Consider the following 12844-nt stretch of genomic DNA (forward strand, 5'->3'; position numbering starts at 1 on the left):
GGTAGGGATATTATAATTTTTCTTGGCGTTAAAAAAAAAGTAGTTTTGGTTTTGAAGTATCAGAAGTCAAATTGTTTTTCAAATACAAACAAGATTTTCTATTGTTTCAAAAAATAACGGTACAATAGATTTACCAATTTATGGAGAAATCCAAAGTATATTTTTGTCCACAATTACATATTAATCTCATTGTATAAAATGCTAGCTGCGGACGCTCGCTTCGCTAGGTTATTTTTTGATGATGAATTTATTTATGTGTTCAATCTTCCGGACTGCTCTGAAAATTTCGAAAATGATCTGATAAGTCCTAAAATATTCGAATGTTGAATATCAACTTCAAATTAATTCCGATCGTTCTAAAATAATTTTCGATCCGGTTGTTCCGATTATTTTCGTGTAATTTATGACGTTGAAATATATTTTTCAATTTTTGTAATATTTTCAAAATTTTTAAAACAATCCAGAGTATCCTACATCAATGGAATAATTTTTAAGTAATTTAATGTATTTTACATATATATTAGAATTTTCCAGAATTTTATCTAATTTCCAGAACACTGCAAAACATTGTAGACCGATTAGAATCATTTTTATGAAATTTGAATCAACTAAGTATAATTTGGAGGTTTCCGAATGATTCTCCAAATTATTCGGAACAATCTAGAACATTTTAGACTACTTAGAATTAATTTTAACTGATTTAAATCAAGTAAGTTCGATTTGGAGTATTCCAGTATTTCGAAATTCTTAGAACGATACAGAACGTTTTAGATTAATTAGAAATAATTTTCGAATAATTTAGAAAATTTATAATTATATTTTAGAACTGAGATTTCAAGATTATTTCCGAAATGTCTAGATTATTCTTGAAATTTCTAGAACAATCCAGAATACTCTCAACCAATCATCGAGACATTTTCACAATTCACCTTCTTTCAACCCCCATATCTTTTGCACTCTCATAGTTATCAACTCGACACCCCCCTCCCTCCCTCGTGCACCATGGGAGACTCATGATTACTATCACATATAAACACTATTTATTTGCGATGTATAGTTTCGGTTTTTTACAGACAAAAAATTTTTTATTTCTATATTTTTTCTTGTAATTTTTTTATGAATACTTTTTTTTTTATATATATATTTTAGTTATTTAGAGGACACATGGACCACGTGCTCAGTTGAAGGTCGACATACTTTCTACCTAAATTAGGTTTATAATAAAACCCTGTTAAATTATGTTTACTTACACATAATTTTAAAGCAAAACCCTCGAAAAAATTTTACGATGCAATATGAGACAAAAAGTTATATTTTATGGTTTTAAAATTTAAACATATGTCTGCATTCTATAAAGTGTTATATATTCTATTTTTTTTTCCGATTGAAAATAAATTTTTTTTTTAACAAGCCTTATCTCTCATCACTGCTTAAAAAATCCGATAGATTTTTATGGCCAAGGTATAAGGCCCTATACTTAACTATAGCACTTCTCATAGAACTTATTCATTCTTATAAAATGTCTATGGGAATTTATGAGAAACTATTGGATTCTATAAGATTTTCTAAACAGGGATAACACCATGCTAAAAATTTTTGAGATTGCTCAGAGAACTTCTCAATTTAAAAAAAAATTAAAACCAAAAACTTTAAATGGTAATCAACGAAAAATTTGATTTTTCTTCGAAAAATTAAATTAAAAAATATAAGGACGTTTAAAACAATTTTTTTGTATTTTTTTTGAAAATTACATTAAAAAAGTTTTTAACTTAATAAGGATGTAGCAGATTGGGCGCATGAAAATATTTTAAAACTAAATCTAAAAAAAACTATGAGTAAATTGTTTTGTTTAATAAGGGATGTATTGAAATTACAAATCCACTTTTAGATTATTCTTAAAATGCGAAATGAAAAAAAAATTTTTTTTGACGTTCGTTCTTCATACGGTAAAATAACGACCGTTGGTATACTTACTATCATATTTAAGTACAGATAATATACCTTGCCATAATTTAAGATAATGAACTAGTAATATAAGAATAATCCATAAGCACCATCCTTTATGTATTTTAGAAAATTTATTAATGTATATTATATTTCATCACGATGATGAACATAAATAGTTGTGATCTAATTTTTAGTAAATATTACCCAAAATGTTGGATATTTTTTTTAAATCATATTTATTTTCATAAATGAGTGATAACTAATAACTAATGTATAATAATAATAATAATAGTTATAGATAAAAAAATTCCATAATTATAAAATAGTTTAATATTTTTTTAAAAATGCTTATTAAATTAATTTAACAAATTAACTTTAATAAAATTAATACGATGACTCTTGGCATTCTAACTCATGGAATTAATAGTATTATGTGAGTTTGACTTTTCATAATTTAACTTTCAATGCTTTTTAATTATGACGATTGACAATTTATTTGTTAAGTTGCTTTTTATTTTTATTTAATATTTTTTTTTCCTACAGGGAGATGATGAATAATTTATATACCATTATTCCTATCCACGAAAGACCTGATTTATATATGGATTGTTGTAAACTGATTAATTCAGAATGGCCTTCTAGTGACACCAGAAGGTAATATATAAATAATTATTCATATAGACATACATATACATTAACGTAGATCTTCGAAAAAACAATTTCTTTTTGAATCCAACTCGAAAATTTTTTCATCTAAAATATGAGTTCTCAATTTTAATAAGCGCTTATAAAAATTTTAAATTTATTATAACAGGAACATGATAAATAAAAAATATAGTTTTCAAAAAAATTTAACGCTTAAAATTTCTTACAACCAGATCCAAAAAAATGGAATTTCAATTACCGTTAAATGGCCAAAATTATAGAATCGTTTTTTTTTGTTTGCAGAAATTCTGGTAAAATTTTATTACAAATTTTTTTTTTTACATTTTTTATACACGCAGAGAAATTTTGAGTAAAAATTACCCACTAAGTTTGGTAGTAAAAGGACATCTAGCCAGTAATTAAATTTTTACTATGCTGTTAGCAGAAGTCACACCTCATTTACATGCTATCGAGTAGTATATTTTATAATGTACGGAAAAGTTTAGATATTTACCACATGTTCTCAAAATATTAAACTTTTCGGGTAATTTTTACTAAAAATTTCTCTGCGTGTATAAAAAATGACAATATGTTACTAGCGCTATCATAGTATTGAAATTAAGAGCTCCAATTTTTTTTATGGACCGCAAATATACACCCGACTTAAAACAAATCCATAAACAAATATAATGAATTTAATTTAACAGATTAAGAACACTAAGAACGTCATGTGATAATTTTCCAACTTGTTTAATACTCATAATTGATAGTAAAGTAATCGGACATTGCAAAATATCATTGGTACCAAATCTTAACGGTAGCTGTTTCATAGAATCAGGTATTGAAAATTCTACAATACAATTAAATATATTATTTGAAAATTAATTAATTATTAATAAATTATATTTATTTTCAGTCGTTATTGATTCAGAATATCGATATAGAGGTCTTGGTTCAATTCTTTTACGTGGAACAGAGGAATATGTTCTAACTAAAAATATAAAAAGTATTTATTTAGCAACAAAAGGACAAGAAAAATTTTATTTAAAAAATGGGTATTATAATTGTGAACCAATAAATTTATGGGACTGTAGAACAGTTTCAAAACCCATTGATGCAATGAGAAAAAAATTTACCCACAAGGAAAAATTTTCCGGTCCACCACCGCCTCCACTGCCTAATTTATTTTCTTTTAAAAAATCACCTGTTATTACATCTAAAACCTACATGGTAAAACATTTATAATGATAACAAGTAAACTATTATTATCATCATATAAACAAATATATTTTTTATAAGAAGATATTTTATTTTTTATTTAACATTGATATTTATACAAAAACATATTACGTATATATTGCATACAATTCTGACAATGCTTCTTATCTTAATCTCAATTATTGCTTGGGATCTGTAGCAAGGCCACAAACTTTTTGGTAGTGTTCTGGCTTTTCTAAGGAATCAACTAAAAACTCTCCCAATTCATATTTAGAAATCATACGCCCAGGAGATTCGTCGTGCTTAACTGTATAAGTTGACTTTGGCGATTCTAAAAAATATTAAAAATTATTCATTACTCATCTAATCAACTAATCGATAATTTAAAAAATATATTCAATAATATCCATTATTAGTGTTATTAATTGTTTATTATATTCATTTATAATTAAAATTACCGGAAATGTGAGGTGGGAAAACGGCAATCCATTTAAGGCCACTTTCTTTAAGAGCGTCATACATGCGTTGATGATCAGCATTCAAATCAAGAAATTGTTTTGGAACTTTTTCAAGTGGCCAGAATAAAAATGCTGATAAGCAAACTGATACTATTTCAACATTATGTTTTTTCATAGCACGTATTATATTTTTCATTCCATCAGATAATTCAGTTGTAGGCTCTTAAAAAAATAATAATTATTATTAATTAATTTCATGATTAATTAAATAGAATCAAATTATTTAATTAAATTAAGAGCGTTTCTGCGCGACTCGTGAGTCAAATGAGGGCTAACTTTCTAATTTAATTCCAAGGCTATTGAATTTTTGAAAATATCTCAATAATTTTTAAATAATTTATCAATTTTTTTGAACTATCGAATATATTTATACAGCAGTTATTGTAAAAAATGTAAATTTTTAATTAGACAAATTAATAAATCCGGCAATATCGCAATTTTTTAATCTCAATACATACATGTATATCTCAATATGCGATTAATTCACATCATGGATGATAATAATAAGAATAATTATTATAATGTGAGAAATGATAATGGATTTTTTAAAAGGAAATTTTTTTAATTACTTGTAATTGAACAAATAGCTTAAATATTTTGACAGTTTAAAAATACCCGCTAATAATTTTATGTTCTTCTTTGTCTATGTTTACAAACGTATGTTTTTTTTCACCGTGCGCCGTTACCGGTTTTTAAAATGGCCAATGACGTGACTTCATAATTTCAATTTTACTAACTATAATTATTAATAAATAATTAAAATCACTGACAACACTATTTTTTTACAACGATTATATCTTTAGCATAAATTAAAGAATATTTTGGAATATTATTTGTCCCTTTGTCTTTTCTAATAATACTTTTTTATAGTTGAAATATAAAAAGTTATAGTTTCCCATAAAACTCTGTGTTAAAAGTTTGATTTTCAATCGTTAATAACTTTTTCAAATGATCGATAACATAAACCAAAATTTTCAAGGACGATAATTATTGATTCATTCTTGCCAAAAATATAAAATTTGAATTTTTATCTAATAGTAAACCTCATGCAAGAACGTCCTTAAACAGTATTGTTAATTTATATATTTTTTTAATTTACTCAAATCATTTCTGGTTCCCAGTACAACGACCACTCCTTCCTGATTAGCAATTGATGCTTCCACTTGATCATAATTAGTAACATTTCCGGTTATAGCTTTTACTTTTCCTTTTAGATGTTCTGGAATTTTAGCTTCGTCTCTCACAAATGCGGTTACTTCATAAGCTAATAAAATTTATTAAAAATATAAGTTAACATAAGTTACTAAATAATTAATTTTTTTTAAATACAAAACTATTACCTTTATTAACTGCATGTTCTAAAGCACATAGACCGGTCATACCAGTTGAACCGAAAATAATAATTTTTTTCATTGTTAAAAATTTAATTTTTTAGCTGCTAAATTAATGTTCTTCAAGACACTTGAACGCTGACTGAAATGTCCTGATAATAAATGATAAGCTGTTATTTTATTAACTTTTTTTACATTAAACTGATAAAAAAATAAAAAAGTACTGTTTGATAATTGATAAGAATTAAAAATATAAAAGAGGTAATTTAAATATAATTAAGTACACTTACTAATGTCTGTAAATTTTGATATTAAATGACAAACAGCTGAATCATCTACGTAATTGTCGGTGTAATTATATGCCTTAGAAACAGAATATTTATGCTCGTGATATTTACAATGATTATTTTTCTACATTCTTTTTTACAGTTGTAAGCGAGGACTCTGTTTGTGATAAAATCTCTCTGATAAGTAGTGACATCTACGCTCATTATTGACTGATGGTATAAGAACGTAAGTTTTTAATTTTTACAAGATAAAATCAGACATTTTTATTAGTAAATTGATGAAAAATATATAAAAGAAGAAACTACGATGCAATTGTAGTAATAAATGATTAATCCAAATTTTTTATTCATAAACTCCAATTATAATTGTATAATAATTATTAAATTATGAAAACAGATGAAGAAAGGATTGAATTTGTTGGATTTTTTTTTCTAATCACTTTCTTCTTCAGTATCATCATCTTCGTATTCGTCTTCGCCTTCGTCTTCGTCTTCGTCTTCGTCATCGTCCTCTTTCTCCTCCAACTTTTCTTCTTCTTCTTCCCCATCTTCTTCCTCATCATCATCATCATCATCATCATCATCATCATCTTCATTATCATCTTCTTCTTCTTTATTCGATTTTTGTTCTATAAATAATATGTTTACGATATTAATTTATTTATTATTTTAATAAAATTTTTATTTTATTTTAATCATTAATCAGTAATTGTAAAAATTCTAATATCAATTCTCTATCCAAAAAAAGTATTTAATAATAATTGCCTAAATTTGGACTGTCCGATATCGGTAATTGAGATGCGCAATAATTTTCTTTATCTTCAAAAGTAGGATCTTGTACTTGTATAATTTCCGGACCTATTTCGTATTGATCTTCCATAAGTGGATTTTTTAGTGAGCAATAATCATAAACGTCATATTTATGACCCGATCCAATGTACACATTGCCACATATCCTGAAATTTTTAGCACAATATAATATAAAACGTGATAATAAATACAACTATTTATTTATTAATTTGCATTAGCGTAAAAAAATTTGTTTTACTTGTCCTTGGCAAATGCGATAGCTCCCGGCCATAAATTAGATCTGACAGCAGCAATTGCTGTGTCCAGTTGAATTTCAGATGACACCCTAGTAGTCCATGCTGGCACTGCATCTAACAAAGTGTCTTCTGATAATGATGTTAATAATGATGGACCTACTTCATTCTTCATTTTATTTTTGACTTTTTTCACAGCTCCGTCGCTTTTTCTCTCTATTTCTTCACTTAATTTTTCCTAAATTAATTATTCAAAATAATATTTTTTAATATTCACATAAATTATTTTCTCATTCTTGCACAAATTTATTCTGTTAAAGTTACTTCCTGTTTAGAAGAATTCTTCCAAGTCGTTCGTCCACTTTCATTAATATAAGGACTGTGATGACACCAATTTAATAAAGATGGATCAATTAAATCTTTCGTAGATAGTGGATTATAATTTGGATTCATGGTTAATTCTTCTGTTAATTAAAAATTAAAATAAAACCTTTTATTTTACCCAGTTCATAATATTAAAAATGAAACCTTTTATTTCTTCTTTATCACTTTCATCGAAATTTTCAAAAGTGAAATATCCAATAGGAGAAATAAGTGTGGTTGCAGTAATTCGTGCAATCTGAGCACGAAGATAATTTCCTTCATTTCCAGGAAAATAAGGGAAAGTTTGTTGTATCTACATATTAAATACCAATTAGTTTAAATAATCATGAATTTAGCAATATATTAAAGAGAAAATGAGTATTAAATTATGATTAATGAGACTTCACCGTAGTCTCGAGACATCCCGTGAAATGTCGGATGATTTGTCTTGCTACTACAATTTGTTGCGGCGTGACTGATGGCAATTCGATCCAGTCATCTAATCCTGGAGAATTGCACACAAAGTAAACCTGATGCACATATCATTTTATAAAAATAACTTATATGTTCATACAAATCTATACATTTTTTTATACAATAAATCATTTCATTACATTATTTATTATCTTAAACATTTTAAATTTTAAACAGAAAAAGTGTCATAACAACCCAAGTAGCACAGAGTCAATTTTAAGATGTCATTTAAATGTATGACAATTTTTTTTTGTCTCAACGTCACCTTTTTTTGATATAAATACGACATGCAAATGTTGGTTCCGGAGACAGAAAAAATTTGTGTTTTTTTTCCTGTCTTATTTCAATTAAAATGTCATTTAGATAACTTATTTCACTACTATTTGTAATTTACTTTTTGTCGTAACTTGTGTTAAGTCTTTTAAGTATATATTTTTTCGGTGACATAAATTTTTGATCGTTTTGTCAACATATTGGTGCCTTATCGATATGTCAAAAAGTAGTCTGAAAACTGATATCTTATAGATGTCTCAAAACCAAGTGTGCTACTTGAGAAACTACACTGGTTAGAAGGAAAAAATAAATTAAATTAAAAAAAATATGCAATAAAAAAAATTTCATTTAGATATATTGTTGATACCTTTTTATTTAAACCAGTTCCAATTCTTTCAGCTGACGTTTCCGGTACTATAATTCTATCGCCACTTTTAGGTAATGGTGGAGTAGGAAAATCGAGCTTATTAAATTTATTCTTATCATCACTAAGATTTCCAAGATCACTACTGATACTATCTTCATTATTTTCATTTAACTCTTCAATAGCTTCAATTTTTTCTTCTCCAATTTTTAGCTTTTCATCAGCTTCCTATCAAAAAAAAAAAAGCCCTAGTGGAAGTAATTAACATCTCATTTTTGTATGCTCTTAGTATTTTTTATAATCATACTCTTAGTCGACAAGAAAGCTCCTTCTTATAAAGTTCTGCCTCAACAATGTAGTAGTTCTTCGGACTTCCAAGAATCTTACCCCAGAATCTGAAATTATTTATTTTCGAGATAAACTTTTATCTACTTACGAATTAACTTTAAACAACTTAGTTTTGTATATTATAATGATAACTGTCTTACACTCACCGAACATTAGTTAGTTTCTTGTCATTAACAAGTTGTCGAATACTCTGATTCAATAAAATACATTCTGATTTCGGAAGACCAACGCCAATTTGTTCTAAATAATAAACCAACTCTAATAAATTAGGAATCGAATTTTCTGTTATTTCGTTATGATTGTTTATGTTTTCTTTTTTATTAGTCTGAAAATAATATTTCCGTAAGTATTCAAATTATGATTAAAAATTTATTCAATGGTACATGTAAAGTGAACCTATCGGTGAGTACTTATTTTAGACACTATGAATTTTTAAAGTAATTAATACAATACGCAAAACTATTACAGATTTTTTTATTGTATTAATAAATACTTTGTAATCATAATCACACTTATTATAGTAAAATTTTCTTTTATATTCATGGCATACAAAAATAAAGTATAAAGTTTCAACAAGTGGTGTAGTGCCCGAAACCGATACTTTATATCTATACATTTAAATTATTGGTAAATCGAGAATAATAAATACTTTAAAAAGTTTTATAAGTTTTGTTGTTTCTCCGTATTGAGTTGGTGGGATATAAACTTGTTGAATGTCAGAAGGTTTTTTAAATCTTTTTTCTTTTAATTGACGGCTATATTCTTCAAAAAAATCAACTGCATTTTGGGGTTGTTCGGAAATAATTTTTCCCAAAAGTTCAGACAAATGATCATATCTTTAATATAAAAAAATTAAACTATTGATTATTTGTTGTATCCTATTACAAAACTAATAAATACAAAATTGTATTACAAATTATCTCCAGAATCTGCACTATGCCTCTTGAGAAACACCTTTGCACTCTGGATTTCATGCTGAATTGTCAAAAGTTCCGGTTCAGATACTTGTTCAATTTTACACGACAAAGGCATACGTTTTGAGTTGGTTTTCTTTAATCACCTCAATCAAAATGTCAATCGTCTAGTAATCAAAGGTAACGATAATAAATTTAAACGCTATGAACAATTTATAAAAACAATAATTGATCCGTTTATTCACCTGTGTCAAATACACATCTGGGTTATCGAATTTAATCGAATCACATATAACGACTATCTTCATATTCCAGGCATTCATTTTTCATTTGTCTATTTTATCTTTTTTATTTATCTCTTTCTTTATGTTTTTTGCTCTCTTGTTTTTTTTTATTATTATGCTGTTACACATCCGATCGTTAACATCCGGTCAAACTCGGAAAGAATTCCCCTTTATTTTTTTTTTTTACTTTACTGAATTTTACTATCGTATTCGTAATATACCGCATGGCTTATCGAGTGACCCAATTTTATTAACGAACCCGCACTCAAAAATGGGAGGTTTTGAAAGCTAAAATTAAATTGTTGATAAGATGCTTTCCGAGTGTTATGTATGTGTATTAACTAAATAAAATAACATTATTTCTGGAACGATTTATTTTTATTATCGCATATCATATTATTATTTATTACACTATTAATTACATAATTAAAAAAAAATTCGATAATTAAATATAATACAACTAAAGTCCCCTGGGAACTTTTTTACACAACATTATAGTAGAGATAAAAATTTTTTTTACTGAATAAAAATGATCGATAACTTGAAAATATGAATCAATGAATCAAACGGTTATTTGATAGTTGAAAAAAAATGATTAGAAACTATTTTTAATAAGTCAGTAATATATAAGTGAATGAAAGATATAATAAGAACTATATTTAGAACACGCGCCAACCTATTTATCGCTACTTTGCACATCCTGGTTACTATTCTAATCAGGTTTTCTAAATGGGGACACAAGTCTGGAGGACGATGGTCATTTCCTCTCCTGTCATACCACCCCCGCAATTTTGATCAGTAGTCTATTATTCATTATAGAAAATAATTTTAAAAATACATTTTAAATAATTACATTTCTACGCTGTAAAAAATTACGGTGTAAAAATAGACTCGGAGAACTTCACACGGCCGTGTAGTGTGTAATAACGGTGTAAAATTCTTTCGGTGCAAATTTTTCATCTGTATAATTTTAACGGGTGTAATCTAATTTTTTTACACCATTCCGTGTTACTTGTTATAATTTTTATTAATGAGCAACAAATGATCATTGAACATCTTTAACTACTTAATCAATAACTATATTAGTATTATTTAGATATTAAATAGTATTTTTAACATTTAAATATTTTTATTAGCATTTTTACTGAACACAAAATTATCATAAATTACACATGACAGTTGGTGTAATTTTTACACCGAAATTTTTACACTACATCGGGTCTAGAAAATTTTTTACGGTGTATTCGCTGAACAAAAATGATTATCATTTAAAATAGAGAATTATTATCATATTTTATGTGATAATCATTATCGTGCTTATTGTTTATATGTTACCATTCGCTTTTCGTATAGTAATATATACTATTGCTGATGGTAATAGTTACCATCTACACGGAGAGGAAATTATGGTAACAGTTACAATATATTATGGGAATGGTTCCCATACTGCATGGTAACCGGTTTTTTTCAAATGTTGATTATAGGAACGGCACCCATATACATTATGGTAATTATTCCTATAATTATGGGTATAATTCCCATATGGTATCGGAATAGTTCCTATGGAATCATGGTAATTGTTACCATGTAACTATGATAATGGTTACCATAATATTATGGTAACAGTTACCATAATATCATGGTAACAGTTACCATAATATCATGGTAATAATTTCCATACATTATGGGAATGATTACCATAATATTATGGTAACCATTACCATAATATGATGGTTATGTTAACAATAATGTTATAGGATGATTACCATAATATATAGGGCTTATTCCCATATACACTTAGGAACCATTACAATGTGGTTATAGGATCGGTTACTATTTGCTTGTGGGAACTATTCCTATGAGTATGGTAATCATTACCATGATTCTTTCACATGCGATATGGAAACTGTTACCATAATGATAAGAATTGTTCCCATACTTATGGAAACTTTTCCCAGAAAGTATGGGTCTACACTGAGAGAAAAAATCGGTTTTCTGAACTAAGAAATCGTAGTTCACAGACGACTCAGCTAAACTAAATCAGTTTCAGTAACTAATACACCATAGTAAAGTGATCTACGACTACATAGTCATTCTTACTATTTTTAGTTACATATACTAAGATAAAGTTAACATAATTATAATTTATATTGTAGTAAATAATTTATTCTTAGTCCAATGAGCAATAAAATTATAGTGATGTTAATAATGTACACTTAGTTCTTCAGATCATTTATAATTGTAGGAATAAGTATTTGTGTCTAGATGTACACACTAGAAAATCGAACTTTCTGAGAATGTACTGATTTGACTTATTGTAACTAAATATTCATAGTTACCATTTCCATGATTTAGTACTACAAGAAATAAAATTATTTAATTTAGCGATCTGTACTGCAGATTTTGGTTCATTATTACTGGATTTTTTTTTATTTACTAGCCAATATTTACGTGACAAATTAAGAAATTTTTTTTTTTTCACATTGAACGTACTTGATATTTTTTTATTATAACAAAAATTATTTTAGGAAACATTAACGTTTTCATGTAATTTAGTATATATTATATTACAATCAAAAATGATTCTTGTCACTCTGTCGGATAACAGAGAAGTATTTATGCCAGGATCGTTCTCAAGCTTGGAATATAATACTTCTGAAATAAGTTTCTTACCAGGGACACTATACAAAAAGTGGGCGCGATCTGGTGGCGAGCACCAAACTACTCCCGCTGCTGTTGCTTTTTTCTGGTGACTTTTATCTCTTAGTTTAAGCAACTTTTTTGTTTTGGTTGGAGCATAAAAAATTCTTGCGTTAAATAATAGTACTCATTGCG

The 12844-nt window shown here is 26.8% G+C and overlaps 3 protein-coding genes across 5 annotated transcripts; 1 reads left to right on the forward strand and 2 right to left on the reverse strand.

Moving 5' to 3' along the window:
• The first annotated feature begins 2122 nt into the window (after positions 1–2122).
• On the forward strand, positions 2123–6109 carry LOC103575547 (N-alpha-acetyltransferase 80). 2 transcript variants are annotated; one of them, XM_008555383.3, is made up of 5 exons: positions 2123–2380; positions 2491–2601; positions 3300–3430; positions 3509–3822; positions 6089–6109. In XM_008555383.3, exons 1-5 carry the CDS (start codon positions 2340–2342, stop codon positions 6092–6094), a joined length of 603 nt encoding a protein of 200 aa, XP_008553605.1. In that variant the 5' UTR covers positions 2123–2339; the 3' UTR covers positions 6095–6109. The 2 variants fall into 2 exon arrangements, with proteins under 2 accessions (XP_008553605.1, XP_008553604.1); XM_008555382.2 differs by lacking the exon at positions 6089–6109 and having other exon boundaries at positions 3509–3895.
• LOC103575546 (flavin reductase (NADPH)) lies at positions 3879–6090 on the reverse strand. 2 transcript variants are annotated; one of them, XM_008555381.2, is made up of 5 exons: positions 5950–6090; positions 5669–5829; positions 5428–5592; positions 4269–4490; positions 3879–4141 (listed from the first exon to the last, which is right to left on the reverse strand). In XM_008555381.2, exons 2-5 carry the CDS (start codon positions 5739–5741, stop codon positions 3990–3992), a joined length of 612 nt encoding a protein of 203 aa, XP_008553603.1. In that variant the 5' UTR covers positions 5742–5829; positions 5950–6090; the 3' UTR covers positions 3879–3989. The 2 variants fall into 2 exon arrangements, with proteins under 2 accessions (XP_008553603.1, XP_008553602.1); XM_008555380.3 differs by having other exon boundaries at positions 5669–5811; positions 5950–6089.
• A 269-nt stretch (positions 6110–6378) lies between the features above and the next one.
• LOC103575551 (radial spoke head protein 4 homolog A) lies at positions 6379–9843 on the reverse strand. The gene is made up of 11 exons (XM_053741569.1): positions 9725–9843; positions 9460–9647; positions 8958–9159; positions 8771–8858; positions 8467–8691; positions 7760–7882; positions 7518–7665; positions 7314–7453; positions 6995–7227; positions 6712–6902; positions 6379–6521 (listed from the first exon to the last, which is right to left on the reverse strand). Exons 1-11 carry the CDS (start codon positions 9841–9843, stop codon positions 6379–6381), a joined length of 1800 nt encoding a protein of 599 aa, XP_053597544.1.
• Positions 9844–12844: the final 3001 nt, after the last annotated feature.

Source organism: Microplitis demolitor, chromosome 8 (assembly GCF_026212275.2).
Source record: "Microplitis demolitor isolate Queensland-Clemson2020A chromosome 8, iyMicDemo2.1a, whole genome shotgun sequence".
In the NCBI taxonomy this organism is placed as follows: Eukaryota; Metazoa; Arthropoda; class Insecta; order Hymenoptera; family Braconidae; genus Microplitis; species Microplitis demolitor.

What these genes read in the sequence shown, in the direction of transcription:
- LOC103575547 (XM_008555382.2), top strand. Translation starts at nt 2,340, where the DNA reads ATGACTCTTGGCATTCTAACTCATGGAATTAATAGTATTAT. An exon ending in CATGGAATTAATAGTATTAT is followed by an intron (nt 2,381 to 2,490) that starts GTGAGTTTGACT and finishes TTTTTCCTACAG; the next exon opens with GGAGATGATGAATAATTTAT. An exon ending in TAGCTGTTTCATAGAATCAG is followed by an intron (nt 3,431 to 3,508) that starts GTATTGAAAATT and finishes ATTTATTTTCAG; the next exon opens with TCGTTATTGATTCAGAATAT.
- LOC103575546 (XM_008555381.2), bottom strand. Translation starts at nt 5,741, where the DNA reads ATGAAAAAAATTATTATTTTCGGTTCAACTGGTATGACCGGTCTATGT. An exon ending in AGAACATGCAGTTAATAAAG is followed by an intron (nt 5,593 to 5,668) that starts GTAATAGTTTTG and finishes AAATTTTATTAG; the next exon opens with CTTATGAAGTAACCGCATTT. An exon ending in TTTCCCACCTCACATTTCCG is followed by an intron (nt 4,142 to 4,268) that starts GTAATTTTAATT and finishes AATATTTTTTAG; the next exon opens with AATCGCCAAAGTCAACTTAT.
- LOC103575551 (XM_053741569.1), bottom strand. Translation starts at nt 9,843, where the DNA reads ATGCCTTTGTCGTGTAAAATTGAACAAGTATCTGAACCGGAACTTTTG. An exon ending in AAGAAACTAACTAATGTTCG is followed by an intron (nt 8,859 to 8,957) that starts GTGAGTGTAAGA and finishes AAATAATTTCAG; the next exon opens with ATTCTGGGGTAAGATTCTTG. An exon ending in ATCGGACAGTCCAAATTTAG is followed by an intron (nt 6,522 to 6,711) that starts GCAATTATTATT and finishes ATGATGATGATG; the next exon opens with ATGATGATGATGATGATGAG.